The 17,287-nt window shown below is 44.6% G+C and overlaps 1 protein-coding gene across 1 annotated transcript in view; it reads left to right on the top strand.

Moving 5' to 3' along the window:
* mboat2b (membrane bound O-acyltransferase domain containing 2b) overlaps positions 1–17,193 on the top strand; it is a 71,205-nt gene extending 54,012 nt beyond the window's left edge. The window contains exons 4-13 of the mRNA XM_023999779.2: positions 5,291–5,386; positions 5,603–5,658; positions 6,785–6,839; positions 7,166–7,352; positions 7,677–7,866; positions 9,052–9,155; positions 9,272–9,336; positions 11,158–11,290; positions 12,748–12,899; positions 16,497–17,193. Of these exons, the coding sequence (XP_023855547.1) occupies positions 5,291–5,386; positions 5,603–5,658; positions 6,785–6,839; positions 7,166–7,352; positions 7,677–7,866; positions 9,052–9,155; positions 9,272–9,336; positions 11,158–11,290; positions 12,748–12,899; positions 16,497–16,674 (1,216 nt within the window). The 3' untranslated portion in view covers positions 16,675–17,193. The remainder of the gene's footprint in view (positions 1–5,290; positions 5,387–5,602; positions 5,659–6,784; positions 6,840–7,165; positions 7,353–7,676; positions 7,867–9,051; positions 9,156–9,271; positions 9,337–11,157; positions 11,291–12,747; positions 12,900–16,496) is intronic.
* Positions 17,194–17,287: the final 94 nt, after the last annotated feature.

The raw sequence follows: 17,287 nt of genomic DNA, 5'->3' as shown, positions 1-17,287 counted from the left end.
AAACAAATCAAAATATTTTATATTTGAGATTCTTCAAAGTAGCCATCCTTTGCCTGATGACAGCTTTGCCACTCTTGGCATTCTCTTCAACCAGCTTCATGAGGTAGTCACCTGGAATGCATTTCAATTAACAGGTGTGCCTTGTTAAAAGTTAATTGTGGAATTTCTTTCCTTATTAATGCGTTTGAGGCAATCAGTTTGTGTTGTGACAAGGTACGGTTGGTATACAGAAGATAGCCCTATTTGGTAGTAGACAAGTCCATATTATGGCAAGACAGTCAAATAAGCAAGAGAAACGACAGTCCATCATTACTTTAAGACATGAAGGTCAGTAATACGCGAACATTTCAGAACTCTATGATGAAACTGGCTCTCATGAGGACCGCCACAGGAATGGAAGACCCAGAGTTACCTCTGCGCAGAGGATAAAAGTTCATTAGAGTTACCAGCCTCAGAAATTGCAGCCAAATAAATGCTTCACAGGGTTCAAGTAACAGACACATCTCAACATCAATTCAATCTCTCGGAGTTCACCTTTCATGTGCTCACCCGCCCCACCTCTTTATTTTTCCTATTTATGTCTAACTTTACATGCAGGGGTCATTGGAACCAAATTGCTCCTTCTCTTGGAAGTAATACTTGGGAGCAGTAAAGGTGTGAAAAATCAAATTTATTTGTGTGTGTGTGTGTGTGTGTGTGTGTGTGTGTGTGTGTGTTGTGTGGGTGTGTGTGTGGGTGTGTGTGTGTGTGTGTGTGTGTGTGTGTGTGTGTGTGTGTGGGGTGTGTGTGTGTGTGTGTGTGTGTGTGTTGTGTGTGTTGTGTGTGTGTGTAGACGTGTTTAACTATTCTTGTGGGGACCAGAAGTCCCTACAAGAATAGTAAACAAAGTAAAAATTGACCAACTGGGGACATTTTGTTAGTCCCCACAAGGTCAAATGCTATTTCTAGGGGGTTTAGGGTTAAGGTTAGAATTAGTGTTAGGGTTAGAATTAAGTTAAATATTAAGGTTAGGAGCTAGGGTTAGTTGTAGGGTTAGGAGCTAGGGTTAGGTTTAGGGTTAGGATAAAGTTTAGGGTTTTGGGTTAGGGTTAGGGTTAGGGTTAAGGTTAGGGTTAGGGTTAGGGTAAGAGTACGGGTTAGGATTAGGGTTAGGTTTAGGGTTAGGGGTTAGGGAAAATAGGATTTTGAATGGGACTGAATTGTATGTCCCCACAAGGTTAGCTGTACAAGACTGTGTGTGCTTGGTCCCACAGTTTGTCATTATCTGTCTGGTAGCGGAGGGGAGGCTAGCATGGCCATCATTCCGTCCTGTTGCTCACCAGCTGTTGGCGGACATTTCTTTCATTTTTTTCTCTGGCTTCGCGATTACTGTAATAACATCTTCCAATTACTTCTTCCCCTTTGGCCTCCTGTGTCTTATTGCTGGCTGTGTCCACCACCTACCTCGAGGCACCAGTTGTTTTCAGACGAGCGCATCCATGCATAAGAGCCTACTCCAGCTCACCCCTTGTCGTCCTCCTTTGCTAGCCCAGCTGGGGTACCTCTCTGGGGGGTTGCTAACTAGGCCTACTTGAAGCCCAGGCCCCATCTACAGGCCCGGAGGAAACTAATTGTGGAGAATACTAATTTCACTGCCTAATCGATTACTTTGGTGTTCAGTTGATACTTCGGAGAAAAAAAGAGGAATGAACAGGTCGGCATAGATTGCTGTTGTTTTTTTTCTTTCTCGCCAGTTGTGTGGGCAAGAGATTGGCTGGGTCCCAAATGGCACCCTATGGGCCCTGGTCAAAAGCAGTGCATTATATAAATATAAGGAATAGGGTGCCATTTGGGACGCTATCCTTGCATGGCTCGCCACTTATCTTGGGCCTCTGCCAAAAACGAGGGGCTTTTTTCCCTTCCCTTGGTTCCCCTCTGAGAAATTAGATTGATCTGTAAACTGCAGCACATATGCCTCCAACATTGACTCGAAAATGTTTTGCTTGACTCCTTTGGTTATCTTGGAGGAGAGCTCAGTCAGCGGAGGAGGAAGAGATGGTGGTAGCTGTCTGGCTGACATAGCCCAGAGGTGTCTTCAGGTGCATTCACAAGCACAGTCAGAGGTTCTCACAGTGCTGCTGAAAGAGCTAGTAGTCTCCTCCTTCCCCCCTCCGCCCTAGTCTCTCCTTCCTGACCCTCATAGTCTGCAGGGAGCTTGACTGCATGAGTCATCGCCATGGAGTGTGTGTGAAGACTGAGAGTGTGGTGTACTCCTTGAGACTTAACATGCCTTCCCTGCCACGTGCGCACACACACACACACACACACACACACACACACACACACACACACACACACACACACACACACACACACACACACACACATTTCCTCTCTTCCTGTGGGGATGTGTGTGGGGTGTGCACGTGTATGGACTGTGCAGGCTGTGGGATATAATCGTCTCCTCTCTGATGATTTCGAGGCTGTGTGTCCCAAATGACACCCTATTTCCACCCCCTGTGGGCCCTGGTCAAAAGTAGTGAACTAAATAGGGAATAGGGTGTTTTTTGGGAGGCTGTCTGGGAGTAACAGAGCCACTATCCACTGTGCCTCCTTACTGAGTTCAGAGCACTGCCAGAGAGAGAGGGGAGGAAGAAGGAAATAGGGAGGGAGGAAAAGGGAGAGAGAGAGAGGGTGGAAGAGACTGGGAAAGAGGGTGTGAAAGACGAGGAGCGAGAGAGGAAGTAAGAAGGAGAGGGTAGGCTTGTTGTAGATGAGATGGAGAGAGATGTGCCAGTTAAGGAAATACCAAGCTTTAAGCTAGTGCATAAAGATCAACACAGAGCACCACAGAGCACCCGCTAGATCCCCGCTCTGCTCAATAATGAGACAGCAGGAGCAGGTGGGTGACTGGCTGTCTGGCTAGCTCACTGACGGGCTGGCTGGCTGGCTAGCTGACTGACTGACTGACTGACTGGCTGACTGGCTCACTGACTGGCTGGCTGGCTAGCTCACTGACTGGCTGACTGGCTGGCTGGCTAGCTGACTGACTGACTGACTGACTGGATGACTAGCTCACTGACTGGCTGGCTAGCTGAATGACTGGCTGGCTGAGTGACTGACTAAATGACAGAGACACAAGCTGCTCTATGTCCTGCTGGAATGATTATGGGTTGATTATGATACCCATGCTCAACATCTCTGTCTCCATGGAGACCTCTTGTTTTTTGCCACCTTAAAGCCTGCACAGACTGTGCAAGTTTTGCAATTTTTTTTCCACGATTTTTGCCGTAAGAAAGAGAGGGTAGGCTAAGTGTAGATGAGGCTGAGAGAGGGAGATGGAGAGAGATGTGCCTATTAAGGACATACCAAGCTTGAAGCTAGTGCATAAAGATCAACACGGAGCACCCACTAGATCCCTCTGCTCGATAATGAGACGGCAGGAGTAGGTGTGTGACTGGCTGGCTGACTTACTGACAGAGACGAGCTGCTCTACGTCCTGCTGGGATGATTACGGAATGATTATGATACCCATGCTCAACAGCTCTGTCTCCACGGAGACCTCGTCTCTTGTCACCTTTAGGCCAGCACAGACTGTAGGATATTAGTCGTCTTATGCCACGATTCTGCCATCCCATACCAAATGTCCATGTAGTGGGTAAATTCTTAAACAGCTTGGAAAATTCCAGAAAATTATGTCATGGCTTTAGAAGCTTCTGATAGGCTAATTGATATGATTTGAGTCAATTGTAGGTGTACCTGTGGATGTATTTCAAGGCCTACCTTCAAACTCTGTGCTTCTTTCCTTGACGTCATAAGGAAAATCAAAAGAAATCAGCCAAGACCTCAGAAAAAAATATTGTAGAGCTCCACAAGTCTGTTTCATCCTTGGGAGCAATTTCCAAACGGCTGAAGGTACCACGTTCATATGTACAAACAATAGTACGCAAGTATAAACACCATGGGACCACAACGCCGTCATACCGCTCAGGAAGGAGACCTGTTCTGTCTCCTAGAGATGAACATACTTTGGTGCGAAAAGTGCAAATCAATCCCAGAACAACAGCAAAGGACCTTGTGAAGATGCCTGAGGAAACAGGTACAAAATAATCTATATCCACAGTAAAACGATTCCTATATCGACATAACCTGAAAGGCCGCTCAACAAGGAAGAAGCCACTGCTCCAAAACCTCCATAAAAAAGCCAGACTACGGTTTACAACTGCACATGGGGACAAAGATCGTACTTTTTAGAGAAATGTCCTCTGGTCTGATGAAACAAAATTAGAACCGTTTGGCCATAATGGCCATTGTTATGTTTGGAGGAAAAAGGGGGAGGCTTGCAAGCCGGAGAACGCCATCCCAAACATGAAGCACGGGGGTGACAGCATCATGTTGTGGTGGTGCTTTGCAGCAGGAGGGACTGGTGCACTTCACAAAATAGATGGCATCATGAGGAGGGGAAATTATGTGGATATATTGAAGCAACATCTGAAGACATCAGTCAGGAAGTTAAAGCTTGGTCGCAAATGGGCCTTCCAAATGGACAATGACCCCAAGCATACTTCCAAAGTTGTGGCAAAATGGCTTAAGGACAATAAAGTCAAGGTATTGGAGTGGCCAGCACAAAGCCCTGACCTCATTCCTATAGAAATTTGTGGGCAGAACTGAAAAAGCATGTGTGAGCAAGGAGGCCTACAACCCTGACTCAGTTACACCAGCTCTGCCTGGAGGAATGGGCCAAAATTCACCCAACTTATTGTGGGAAGCTTGTGGAAGGCTACCCGAAACGTTTGACCCAATTTAAACAATTTAAAGGCAATGCTACCAAATACTAATTGAGCGTATGTTAACTTCTGACCCACTGGGAATGTGATGAAAGAAATAAAAGTTGAAATAAGTAATTCTCTCTACAATTATTCTCACATTTCACATTCTTAAAATAAAGTGGTGATCCTAACTGACCTAAGACAGGGAATTTTTACTAGGATTAAATGTCAGGAACTGAGTTTAAATGTATTTGGCTAAAGTGTATGTAAACTTCCGACTTCGTATTTCCCTAAATGATCAAAACTTGTTTTCTGATGCATTCTCTCATCTCTCTGCAGCAGGCATGTAGTGAAGAATATGTTTGGAACATCAAATCGCAATGAAATCGCAGTATCGAATCAAAATACATATAGCATCGTGAAAATCGCAATACATATCTTATCGGCAACTAAGTATCGTGATAATATCGTACCATGAGGTCCCTGTCAATTCCCAGCCCGAGTAGTGAGCTATTGTGATTTTTGTCTGTCTTTATTCTCAGATACTGTTTGGTGGTGGCCCTGGGGTATCTAAGCTTCTGCCAGATCACGCGTGTGTACGTCTTCGACTATGGCATGTACTCTGCTGACTTCACAGGGTAAGACTCGAGTGCGGTAATACAATGACCCGATGTCCTCATGTAACATTGTGTCGGAAGACTGTGTGAAACCATGCCTGAATTCATGGGACGGCTTTATATCCTAATATAGCTTTTGCTTATGATCACTCATTTCATTTCCTCTCCCCCTAGTCTCTTTTACACTTTCACTCTCTCTTACTCTCTCTCTCTGTCTCCCTCTCTCCCTCTCCATAGGCCTATGATGGTGATAACACAGAAGATCACCAGCTTGACGTTTGAAATCCACGATGGTAAGTAAGGAGCTTTTTTCCCCTTCAAACCAGACATAGAGAATATATTTCTGGATTAATCATATAAGCCTGTCTCCTCCTCTGATGTCAGACGGACCAAAAGACAGAAGGCATGCACTAGTAGCGTCATGGGATATTCCTCACATCACCTCCAATGTTATGGCATGTTTAATACCCTCACATCGCTGGAACATCTCACATACTCACTCCATTTCGCCATAGAAATGTGGAGGAGTCGGATCATAGGGCTGTGTTCTCAGTACGTTTATGAGTGCACATTCTGTTGTACTCTGATAACTGCCTCACGGACCAAAAGTAAAAGAGAAGAAGAAAGCGGAATAGAAAGTACGTGTTCGAGAGAATAAGGAGCAACAGCTTCATCAAAATAAATGGCTTTCCACACACACACACACACACACACACACACACACAACACACACACACACCACACACACACACACCACACACACACACACCACACAACACAACACCACACACCACACACACACACACACACACACAGCCACACACACACACACACACACACACACAGGGATGAGGGATGGCCTGTGTCACATGTGGCTCCAGTCCCTAGCAGGCATTAGGCTGTAATATAATGAGCTGATTAGCTGTACTTACCTTGTTATCAGAGTAATGGCCCCCATAAACAACTCAGAATTATTCGGCCCGCTTCCCTCTGGTCTCCTCATCCCCAGGGTGCGATGTGCAACGAGGGGTTGGCGAGACAACGTGGCTCCAAACTTTCTGGAAGTTTAGCATCTGTTACTTAGCCCTTAGATCAGCAGGGATCTACAAAGAGTGAGAGAGAGAGAGAGACCGACCACTGGGACCTAATGGATATCATTACCCACACTGGACAGTCACAGGAGAGGACAGGACAGGACAGCACTGACTTCTCAGAACACTGCCCCTCTCTGGGATGACTGCTAAGGGCATGGAATGGTGGCTTCACCCGTGTCAAACATATCTACTGTTATGAAATGTTTTTGTTCCAATACATTGGAAAGTCAAAGTAAGCATCTTTGAATGAACTTGAACACAAAACCACCCTGATCAAAAGCATGCATTACACATGTGTTCTTCTCTGCGTCCCTCCCCCCAACAGGAATGTGCCGGAAAGAGGAGCAGCTGACTCCAAATCAGAAAATCCTGGCTATAAAGTATGTTTTACACGTATGTTTTTGTTATTCTGAGCAGAAAATGGCAGCTTCCCGTATGAGCATGTAAGGACGCTCTGATTGACTCTGTAGTGGCTGAATTCCAAAATCGACCCTTGGTCTCTAGCCGTAGGCATTTCATGTCGCCCTTTTCAAAAGGTTATTTAAAAATGCCTTTAGTTACATGATTTATCTCGAGAGAGGTAGAGAGAGTCTTTGTGGATTCTAACTACGCCTTGTATCAGTCAGCATCAGTCTGTACTGTCACCGTGACGACCGGGGCGACTGTGTTATGACTGTCTCCGTGTCTCTTCCCTCCTCCCCTGCAGGAGGATGCCCAGTCTGCTGGAGTACTTCAGCTACAACTGTAACTTCATGGGCATCCTGGCCGGCCCCACCTGCTCCTACAACGATTACATCGCCTTCATCGAGGGCACGCCCTGCCGTCGCCACGGAGACCAGCAGACAAATGGGAAGGCCAACGGCAGGCACAAACAAACGGACCCCTCCCCGAACGTAAGCATTTGGTCTCAAATGCCACTATGATGTTTTTGGAAAGTTACCAAACGGGCAGCGTGCTCTGCTTTTGAAACACGCCGACTGTTATCAACGCTCGTCTGAAACATTCTTTCTAAGAGGACACCGTTGCTGTGTGGTAAATGCACAGTATTCCCTATTCACTGAAGGAATAGCAACATGGCTGTCTTCTGTCTGCGTCCCAAATGGCACCCTATTCCCATGGGCTCTGGTCAAACGCAGTGCACTATATAGGGAATAGAGTTCCACTTGAGACGCGCTGTTTTTATTGGCTGACGTTTTCCCCCCCCTCCCATTCCTCAGATTGAAGTCGTCCGTAAACTGGCCACCTGTTTCTTCTCCCTCATGGTTTTCCTGTCCGTGTGTAAAGTGTTCCCTGTGGAACGGAACATCGACGACGACTTCATGCCACCACGCCCTTCTACGCCCAGGTGGTCTACTCTACCTGTCCATCTGACCACCCGGCCCAAGTACTACTTCGTCTGGACACTGGGTGGTCCTCTCTCTCTTCCGTAGGCTTATTCTCCACCCTCCTTTCGAAGTGTGCACTTGCCCTTCAGCCGATGTTTAAACCAATCCAACACTTTCAAATCCACGATGGGGATGTGGGAGAAGGAAGGAGGGTCGCGATGTAGCCGCTCCATCTTTAGGCTTGTTTTCATTGGTTGACCCTGAAAACAATTCTTAGCTGTAATATCCTCCATTATCCCATGTCGACAGAACCCCTCCCAGACTGGAGAACAAATGAGCTTTAAAGGTGACGAGATCAGTCCAACTTCGATCGGCGGTAGTTTCCCTGAATCCATTGACTGTTAATGAAGCCGGTTGTATTTGAAACATCTCGAATGGAGTAGGTCCTGACTTCAGAAATTCAGCTTCTCCTCACATATCCAAAATATGGCCTGTTATTCTGAGGGTCTGCACTGTCCACACGAGAGGAGGTGCTGAGTTAATCATGGATGTTTGCAACAAGGTGTGCATGGCGTGTCGTTTGTTTGCAGCAAGGTGTGAGTGTAGGGTGATAACAAGCAGGTAGAGGTGGGACTCACTCGGGTGGGACACACACACACACACACACACACACAACACAACACACACACACACACACACACACACACACACACACACACACACCACCACACACACACACACACACACACCACACACACAACACCACACACACACAGAGAGAGAACGATGCGCGCTCATATGTCTTGTTGTTCCACACTGCCTTCTGCAGGAGCTCAAAGGAATATGGCGCTTTACTGGTCATAAACATGATGTATAGCTTCTGTATTGTCCTGCACTTTGATATTAATACGCTGTTATTAGGATGACGGATGATCTGATGTTAATAACATCAATGAATGTCTATAATGATGTTACCATCACTAATAAATGGTGCACTTTGGGGATGCAATACATCCCCTCTGAGCTGGGTTTCTCTCAAGGTTTCTTCCTTCTAGGGAGTTTTTCCTGGCCACTGTGCTTTCACTTCTGCTTTGCCCTGCTCTTTAGGGTCAAGGCCGGGTAACTGTTAAGCACTTTGTGACAACTGCTGATGTAAAGAAGGGCTTTATAAAATACAAGTGATTGATTGATGGATGACAGTGCAGATGGGACATGTGAGTGGATGGGAGATGGTGTCTCTGAAAGTACGTGTTTTCATTCGGAACAGCCGACGCCATCAACAACGCAGCAGGCTTTGGGTTCAACGGATACACCAGCGACGGCTCACCACGTTGGGATCTCATCTCCAATCTGAGGATAGCGGATATTGAGGTTCGATTTTTTTTTGTGCCATTGTCTTCATTCAATGTCTGGGTATGTTTATCATAACTCTAATACAAGCTAAAGTTACTGTATACTGATGTTTTCCATCTCTCCCTTGGTTCCAGTTTGCCACCAGCTTTAAGATGTTCCTCGACAACTGGAATATACAGACGGCACATTGGCTCAAAAGGTACAGAGACATAAGAAACCAGGATTAGTCTGTAGTTGGTAAAGACAAAAAGTGTAATTTCATCCATTTCTTTCTCTAATTATCAACACCAGCTTGCAGCCACATTGTACATACTATTTAAATACATTGCAATTACAGTTTAAGCTTTATTCTTATTTAATGTGAGGTGTGCCCTAAATAATTGGTGGATGTGCATATACCCATGGCACTGGGGACTTGTCTGACTGTGTAAAAGTTTGCCACCTAGTGGATCCTGTTAGCACTAACAGTAGTTTCCATTAACCCTATCAGTTCTGAGACCCCAGCAAAAATCGGCTTTTCATTTATCAGACTTTCATTTATCTGAATGTACAGCCCTCATATTTAACCTCACAATGAAGTATTTTACCATTTTATGTTCAGCACAACCAGGGCTACAAGTAGAACACAAAACAATTTGACGTCAATAGTTGCATTCATGAGTTTTGTTGACACGTCACACACAAAAAAGTCTGCCCAAGCAAAAACCTGATAAAAATGTATTAATCAATGTAGGTACAGAAATGGTTTGCTCTGTGAGAAATTAATATCCAGCTAGTCAGTGACAACTGTGGAGTGTGGAGTTTGTGACCTCAACTATGTGAGTTTATTATAGTATTATAGACACTATGTACTGGGATTTCCAATGATCTTCTATGTAGAAGCACCCCTTACCTTCTAACAACTCTTGTTTAGCCTGTGAGCTTCCTAAAGTAAAACATGCATGTTCGTGAGAGTCTCAGCTTTTCATAGATGGCTATTTAATCGTTTTTAGCTCAAACTATTCGGACTTTACAGACGTTTTTGTAAAAAGATCCGGCCCCGGGCCCCTTCGGGATCCGCCCTTGTTTTATTAACAACTCTAGCTGTGTTAATCACACAGACTAATGGTTGATGTGTTAATCACACAGACTAATGGTTGATGTGTTAATCACACAGACTAATGGTTGATGTGTTAATCACACAGACTAATGGTTGATGTGTTAATCACACAGACTAATGGTGATGTGTTAATCAACAGACTAATGGTTGATGTGTTTAATCTACACGACTAATGGTTGATGTGTTATCACACAGACTAATGGTTGATGTGTTAATCACACAGACTAATGGTTGATGTGTTAATCACACAGACTAATGGTTGATGTGTGTTAATCATACAGACTAATGGTTGATGTGTTAATCATACAGACTAATGGTTGATGTGTTAATCACTACAGACTAATGGTTGATGTGTTAATCACACAGACTAATGGTTGATGTGTTAATCATCACAGACTAATGGTTGATGTGTTAATCACACAGACTAATGGTTGATGTGTTAATCACACAGACTAATGGTTGATGTGTATCATACAAGACTATGGTTGATGTGTTAATACACAGACTAATGGTTGATGTGTTAATCACACAGACTAATGGTTGATGTGTTAATCACACAGACTAATGGTTGATGTGTTCATCACAGACTAATGGTTGATGTGTTAATCACACAGACTAATGGTTGATGTGTTAATCATACAGACTAATGTTGATGTGTTATCATACAGACTAATGGTTGATGTGTTAATCATACAGACTAATGGTTGATGTTGTTAATCACACAGACTAATGGTTGATGTGTTTAATCACACAGACTATGGTTGATGTGTTAATCATACAGACTAATGGTTGATGTGTTAATCACACAGACTAATGGTTGATGTGTTAATCACACAGACTAATGGTTGCTATCAATGGATGCAGAAGAAATAGAAATCCATAGAACCTGTGCTCTCTCTCTGTGTGTGTGTGTGCGCACAGGGTGTGTTACGAGCGCTGTCCCTACAACCCCACGGCGGCTACCTTCATCCTGTCGGCCATGTGGCACGGAGCCTATCCTGGATACTACCTCACCTTCCTCACCGGCATTGTGGTCACACTGGCTGCACGCGCCGTGAGTACTGTCTCTGTATCTCTCTCTCGCTCTGTCTGTGTCTCTCTCTCCTAAACAAACAGACCTCTCTCTCCGTGTCTCTTTATGTTTCTCCCTTTCTCTGTATATCTCTCATTTTCCATATCTCCCCCTTCTTAAAACAAACACTGACACTCAGACATAGGCCGGCCTCTCTCTCACTCAAGTCTGTTTCTGTCGAGACTCACTAAGCCCTAAACTTTTCAAAGGCACCGATTAAAAAATAAAAGAAATGTGATTCACCGTACCCACTTAAACAAATGGCTTTTTTTTCTCTTATGTCAATGACTTCAGCTGTCACCATAGATATCCTGATGGCCCTTTCGTTCCCATTAGAGATAAAACAAAAAGCCACGTTCATTTCATCCTGATGGTTCTTTATTTCTGCATCATCAGTGTGGGTTCGGGGATCAGTCATAGTTAGTCCACCATGGAGACTCTGTGCTCTGAAGGCGTAGCCTGAATGAAGTAGCATATTTATTAGAGACTGGATATGCGTCCCAAATGGCACCCTATTCCTTAGTGTAATACTTTTGACCAGAGCCCTGGTCCCTATCGGTGTACAAAACATTAGGAACACCTGCTCTTTCCATGACATACCTTTCACCTGGTCAGTCTATGGTCCCTTATTGATGTCACTTGTTAAATCCACTTCAATCAGTGTAGATGAAGGGTAGGAGACAGTTTAAAGAAGGATTTTGAATATGGTAGTAGGTGCCAGGCACACATGTACTGTATGTCAAGAACTGCAACGTTGCTGGTCACGCTCAACAGTTTCCCGTGTGTTTCAAGAATGGTCCACCCAAAGGACATCCAGCCAACTTGACACAACTGTGGGAAGCATTGGAGTCAACATGAGCCAGCATCCCTGTGGAACGCTTCGACAGCTTGTAGAGTCCATGCCCCGACGAATTGAGACTGTTCTGAGGGCAAAAAGCAACTCAATATTAGGAAGGTGTTCCTAATGTTTTGTACACTGTGTGTAGGGAGTAGGGTGGCATTTCGGACGCAGCCTGGGTCCAGCTGCTAGACTGCACAGATAACAGGCCAGCCAGACAGACAGATGGAGAGCAGACAGGGCAGGAATCAGGCTAATGGAGCATCACCTGAGTCACTTTGAGACTCACCGAGGCAGATCACCCGCTGATGGATGAGCCGAGAGAGAAAGTCCAGTTGAAAACTTGACTCTTGGCTTCATCCCAACTTGTACACTACTCCCTATATAGTGCACTACTTCTAACCATGGCCCATGCACTATAAAGGGAATAGGGTTCCATTCAGGACGCAACCTTAGATATGGGAAATGTGAACTTGGCAAGGGAGAGAGAAAGAGAGTTAAGGACAGAGTAGCAGATTTAGAAGGGTCGTTTTTACATGTTTGTCTCACTTCTTCTTTTGCTCCGCTGAATTCATTGCTTTGGTTCTTTTTCTCTCTCCAGATGAGACACAACGTGAGGCCACACTTCCTGGGCTCGCCGTCACACAAGCTAGTGTATGATGTGATCACGTGGGCGGGCACCCAGATTGCCATTTGTTACACCGTGGTGCCTTTTGTGCTGCTGTCTGTCGGGCCCTCGATGAAGTTCTACAGGTGAGTGGCAAGAAACTATGTTTGCATCCTACAGTTGAAGTCGGAAGTTTACATACACCTTAGCCAAATACATTTAAACTCAGTCTTTCACAATTTCTGACATTTAATCCTAGTAAAAATTCCCTGTCTTAGGTCAGTTAGGATCACCACTTTATTTTAAGAATGTGAAATGTCAGAATAATAGTAGAGAGAATGATTTATTTCAGCTTTTATTTCTTTCATCACATTCCCAGTGGGTCAGAAGTTTACATACACTCAATTAGTATTTGGTAGCATTGCCTTTAAATTGTTAAACTTGGGTCAAACGTTTCGGGTAGCCTTCCACAAGCTTCCCACAATAAGTTGGGTGAATTATGGCCCATTCCTCCTGACAGAGTTGGTGTAACTGAGTCAGGTTTGTAGGCCTTCTTGCTCGCACACGCTTTTTCTGTTCTGCCCACAAATTTTCTATAGGATTGAGGTCAGGGCTTTGTGCTGGCCACTTCAATACCTTGACTTGGTTGTCCTTAAGCCATTTTACCACAACTTTGGAAGTATGCTTGGGGTCATTGTCCATTTGGAAGACCAATTTGCGACCAAGCTTAAACTTCCTGACTGATGTCTTCAGATGTTTCTTCAATATATCCACATAATTTCCCCCCCCCCATGATGCCATCTATTTTGTGAAGTGCACCAGTCCCTTCTGCAGCAAAGCACCCCCACAACATGATGCTGCCACCGCCGTGCTTCACGGTTGGGATGGTGTTCTTCGGCTTGCAAGCCTCCCCCTTTTTCCTCCAAACATAACGATGGTCATTATGACCAAACGGTTCTATTTTTGTTTCATCAGACCAGACATTTCTCCCAAAAGTACGGTCTTTGTCCCCATGTGCAGATGCAAACCGTAGTCTGGCTTTTTTATGGCGGTTTTGGAGCAGTGGCTTCTTCCTTGCTGAGCGGCCTTTCAGGTTATGTTGATATAGGATGCGTTTTACTGTGGATATGGATACTTTTGTACCTGTTTCCTCCAGCGTCTTCACAAGGTCCTTTGCTGTTGTTCTGGGATTGATTTGCATTTTTCGCAGCAAAGTACGTTCATCTCTAGGAGACAACGCGTCTCCTTCCTGAACGGTATGACGTATACTTGCGCACTATTGTTTGTACAGATGAACGTGGTACCTTCAGGCGTTTGGAAATTGCTCCCAAGGATGAACCAGACCTGTGGAGGTATACAATTTTTTTTCTGAGGTCTTGGCTGATTTCTTTTGATTTTCCCATGATGTCAAGCAAAGAGGCACTGCGTTTGAAGGTAGGCCTTGAAATACATCCACAGGTACACCTCCAATTGACACAAATTATGTCAATTAGCCTATCAGAAGCTTCTAAAGCCATGACATCATTTTCTGGAATTTTCCAAGCTGCACAGTCAACTTAGTGTATGTAAACTTCTGACCCACTGGAATTGTGATACAGTGAATTATAAGTTAAATAATCTGTCTGTAAACAATTGTTGGAAAAATGACTTGTCATGCACAAAGTAGATGTCCTAACCGACTTGCCAAAACTATAGTTTGTTAACAAGAAATTTGTGGAGTGGTTGAAAAACAAATTTGAATGACTCCAACCTAAGTGGATGTAAACTTCCGACTTCAACTGTAAATGGCATCCTATAGGGCTCTGGTCAAAAGTAGTGCACTCTATAGGGAATAGGGTGCCGTGTGGTACACATCCAGAGAACAGTACTTTACCTCACTCAAGTCTAAAAAAGTATTCATAGTTTGACCTTGGATGGAAGTGCAAGAACAATTGTGTTTTTATCTAAAACTCTTACCAACAGGCTAATTTATCGCTGAAATGTAGAGGACCATTAGTCCTTCTGACAGACATACACTGTACAAAAATATAAATGCAACATGTAAAGTATTGGTCCAATGTTTCATGAGCTGAAATAAAAGATCCCAGAAATGTTCCATATGCACAAAAACCTTATTTCTCTAAAATGTTGTGCGCAAATTTGTTTACATCCCTGTTAGTTAGCGTTTCTCCTTTGCCAACATAATCCATCCACCTGAAAGGTGTGGCATATTAAGAAGCTGATTAAACCGCATGATCATTGCACATTTGCACCCTGTGCTGGAGACAATAAAAGCCTACTCTAAAATGTGCGGTTTTGTCACACAACACAATGCCACAGATGTCTCAAATTATGAGGGAGCGTGCAATTTGCATGCTGACTGCAGGAATGTCCACCAGAGCTGTTGTTCATTTCTCGACCATAAGCCGCCTCCAACATAGTTTTAGATCATTTGCCAGTACGTCCAACCGGCCTCACAACCGCAGACCAAATGTAACCACTCCAGCCCAGGACCTCCACATCCGGCTTCTTCACCTGCAGGATCGTCTGAGACCAGCCACCCGGACAGCTGATTAAACTGTGGGTTTGCACAACCAAAGAATTTCTGCACAAAATGTCAAAAACTGTCTCAAGAAGCTCATCTACGTGCTTGTCGTCCTCACCAGGGTCTTGACCTGACTGCAGTTCGGCATTGTAATCGATTTCCGTGGGCAAATGCTCACTTTTGTTGACCACTGGCACCCCGGGGGAAGTGTGCTCTTCATTGATGAATCACTGTAGCAACTGTACCGGGCAGACGGCAGACCGTGTGTATGGCGTTGTGTTGGCGAGCGGTTTGCTGATGTCAACGTTGTGAACAGAGTGCCCCATGGTGGCGGTTGGGTTATGATATGGGCAGACATAAGCTACAGACAACAAACACAATTGCATTTTATTGATACTGTGACGAGATCCTGAGGCCCATTGTCGTGGCATTCATCCGCCGCCATCACCTCATGTTTCAGCATGATAATGCACGGCCCCATGTCGCAAGGATCTGTACACAATTCCTGGAAGCTGAAAATGTCCTAGTTCTTCCATGCCTTTCTCACCAGACATGTCACCCATTGAGCATGTTTGGGATGTTCTGGATTGACGTGTATGACGGCGTGTTCCAGTTCCCGCTAATCTCCAGCAACTTCGCACAGACATTGAAGAGGAGTGGGACAACGTTCCACGGGCCACAATCAACAGCCTGATCAACTTTATGAGAAGGAGATGTGTTGCGCTGCATGAGGCAAATGGTGGTCGCACCAGATACTAACACGCCCCTACCTTCTTTTTAAAAGTATCTGTGACCAACCGATGCATATCTGTATTCCCAGTCATGTGAAATGCATAGATTAGGGCCTAATGAATGCATTTCAATTGACTGTTTTCCTTTTAAGAACTGTAACTTAGTGAAATATTAGAAATTGTTGCATTTTAAAAATTTTGTTCAGTGAATTTATAATACGAATAGAGCTAGCAAGCTCTAGAGAGATTAGATGTTTGATCTTTGAGAATAGTCGAGGGCATTAAACGCATTTGATGTTGACAATAATTATCCTTACACAGTAGCTTTTTTCCCCCCCTTTCTGAGAAGTTGAATGAACTTTGTTGTGATAGTTGATGTGAACGTTCGGTGTACAACACCAAGAGAAATTCCTTGCAATATTTGTTATAAGTTGTCAAATTCTGATTCTTATAGTGATCCCTAAATCATCCCACCTGTCCCCTCCCAGGTCCTGGTACTTCAGCGTCCACATCGGCTGTGTTCTCCTGGCCGTAGCCCTGCCAGTCAAGCCCCGACACATGCGCCTGAAAGAGCAGCAGAAAGGCCTGCATCTGGCCCCCATCCTCTCCCACCTGGACTCCACCTCCACAGACAGCAACTGCAACCAGAAGACCAAGGCCACATGAAAGCAGAACCAGACCAGCTAACGGTGCACACACAGAGAGACTAGCGCCGAGGACTGCAGGGGACTGTCCAACACTGTATTAAATCCACGTATAAAGAGAGAGAGCGAGGTGGACAGAGGAGTAGATTCTAACAAACAAACAAACCTGCCTCTGTTTGTCTGTGTTTTGGAGTGGGATGATGATTCTCATTCAGTCACATGGCACTGAGACTGAGCAGCAACCACACCATGGAGGGATGGATGTATGGCTTTGGGATATGTCCAAAATGGCACCCTGTTCCCTATTTAGTGCACCTCAAAGGGAATAGGGTGCCATTTGGGATGCAACTCTACTGTATTATGATGATTTGTGTCTGGGGTGGAGTGGGATGGATGGGTCCCGATGATGAAATGCCAGTATTGTACTATTACTGTATTATAGGAGTATGCAGACTTGCCTTATACCCTTTGTCTCTTTCTCCACAATCTTTTTTTTTTCTTTTTAGCTTTTGTATATCCTTCTCACATTGGATATTGTCTGGGCTGTGTTTCTCACTTGAGGTGAACAGGTTTTAGTATCAGGTGGGCGAGTTTGAAGTGTTCTCTCAGTTAACGGTGACAAATTAGTGTTTTAG

This window comes from Salvelinus sp. IW2-2015, linkage group LG14, assembly GCF_002910315.2.
Source record: "Salvelinus sp. IW2-2015 linkage group LG14, ASM291031v2, whole genome shotgun sequence".
Classification (NCBI taxonomy): Eukaryota; Metazoa; Chordata; class Actinopteri; order Salmoniformes; family Salmonidae; genus Salvelinus; species Salvelinus sp. IW2-2015.
This window is presented reverse-complemented; position numbering and strand designations above follow the sequence as displayed.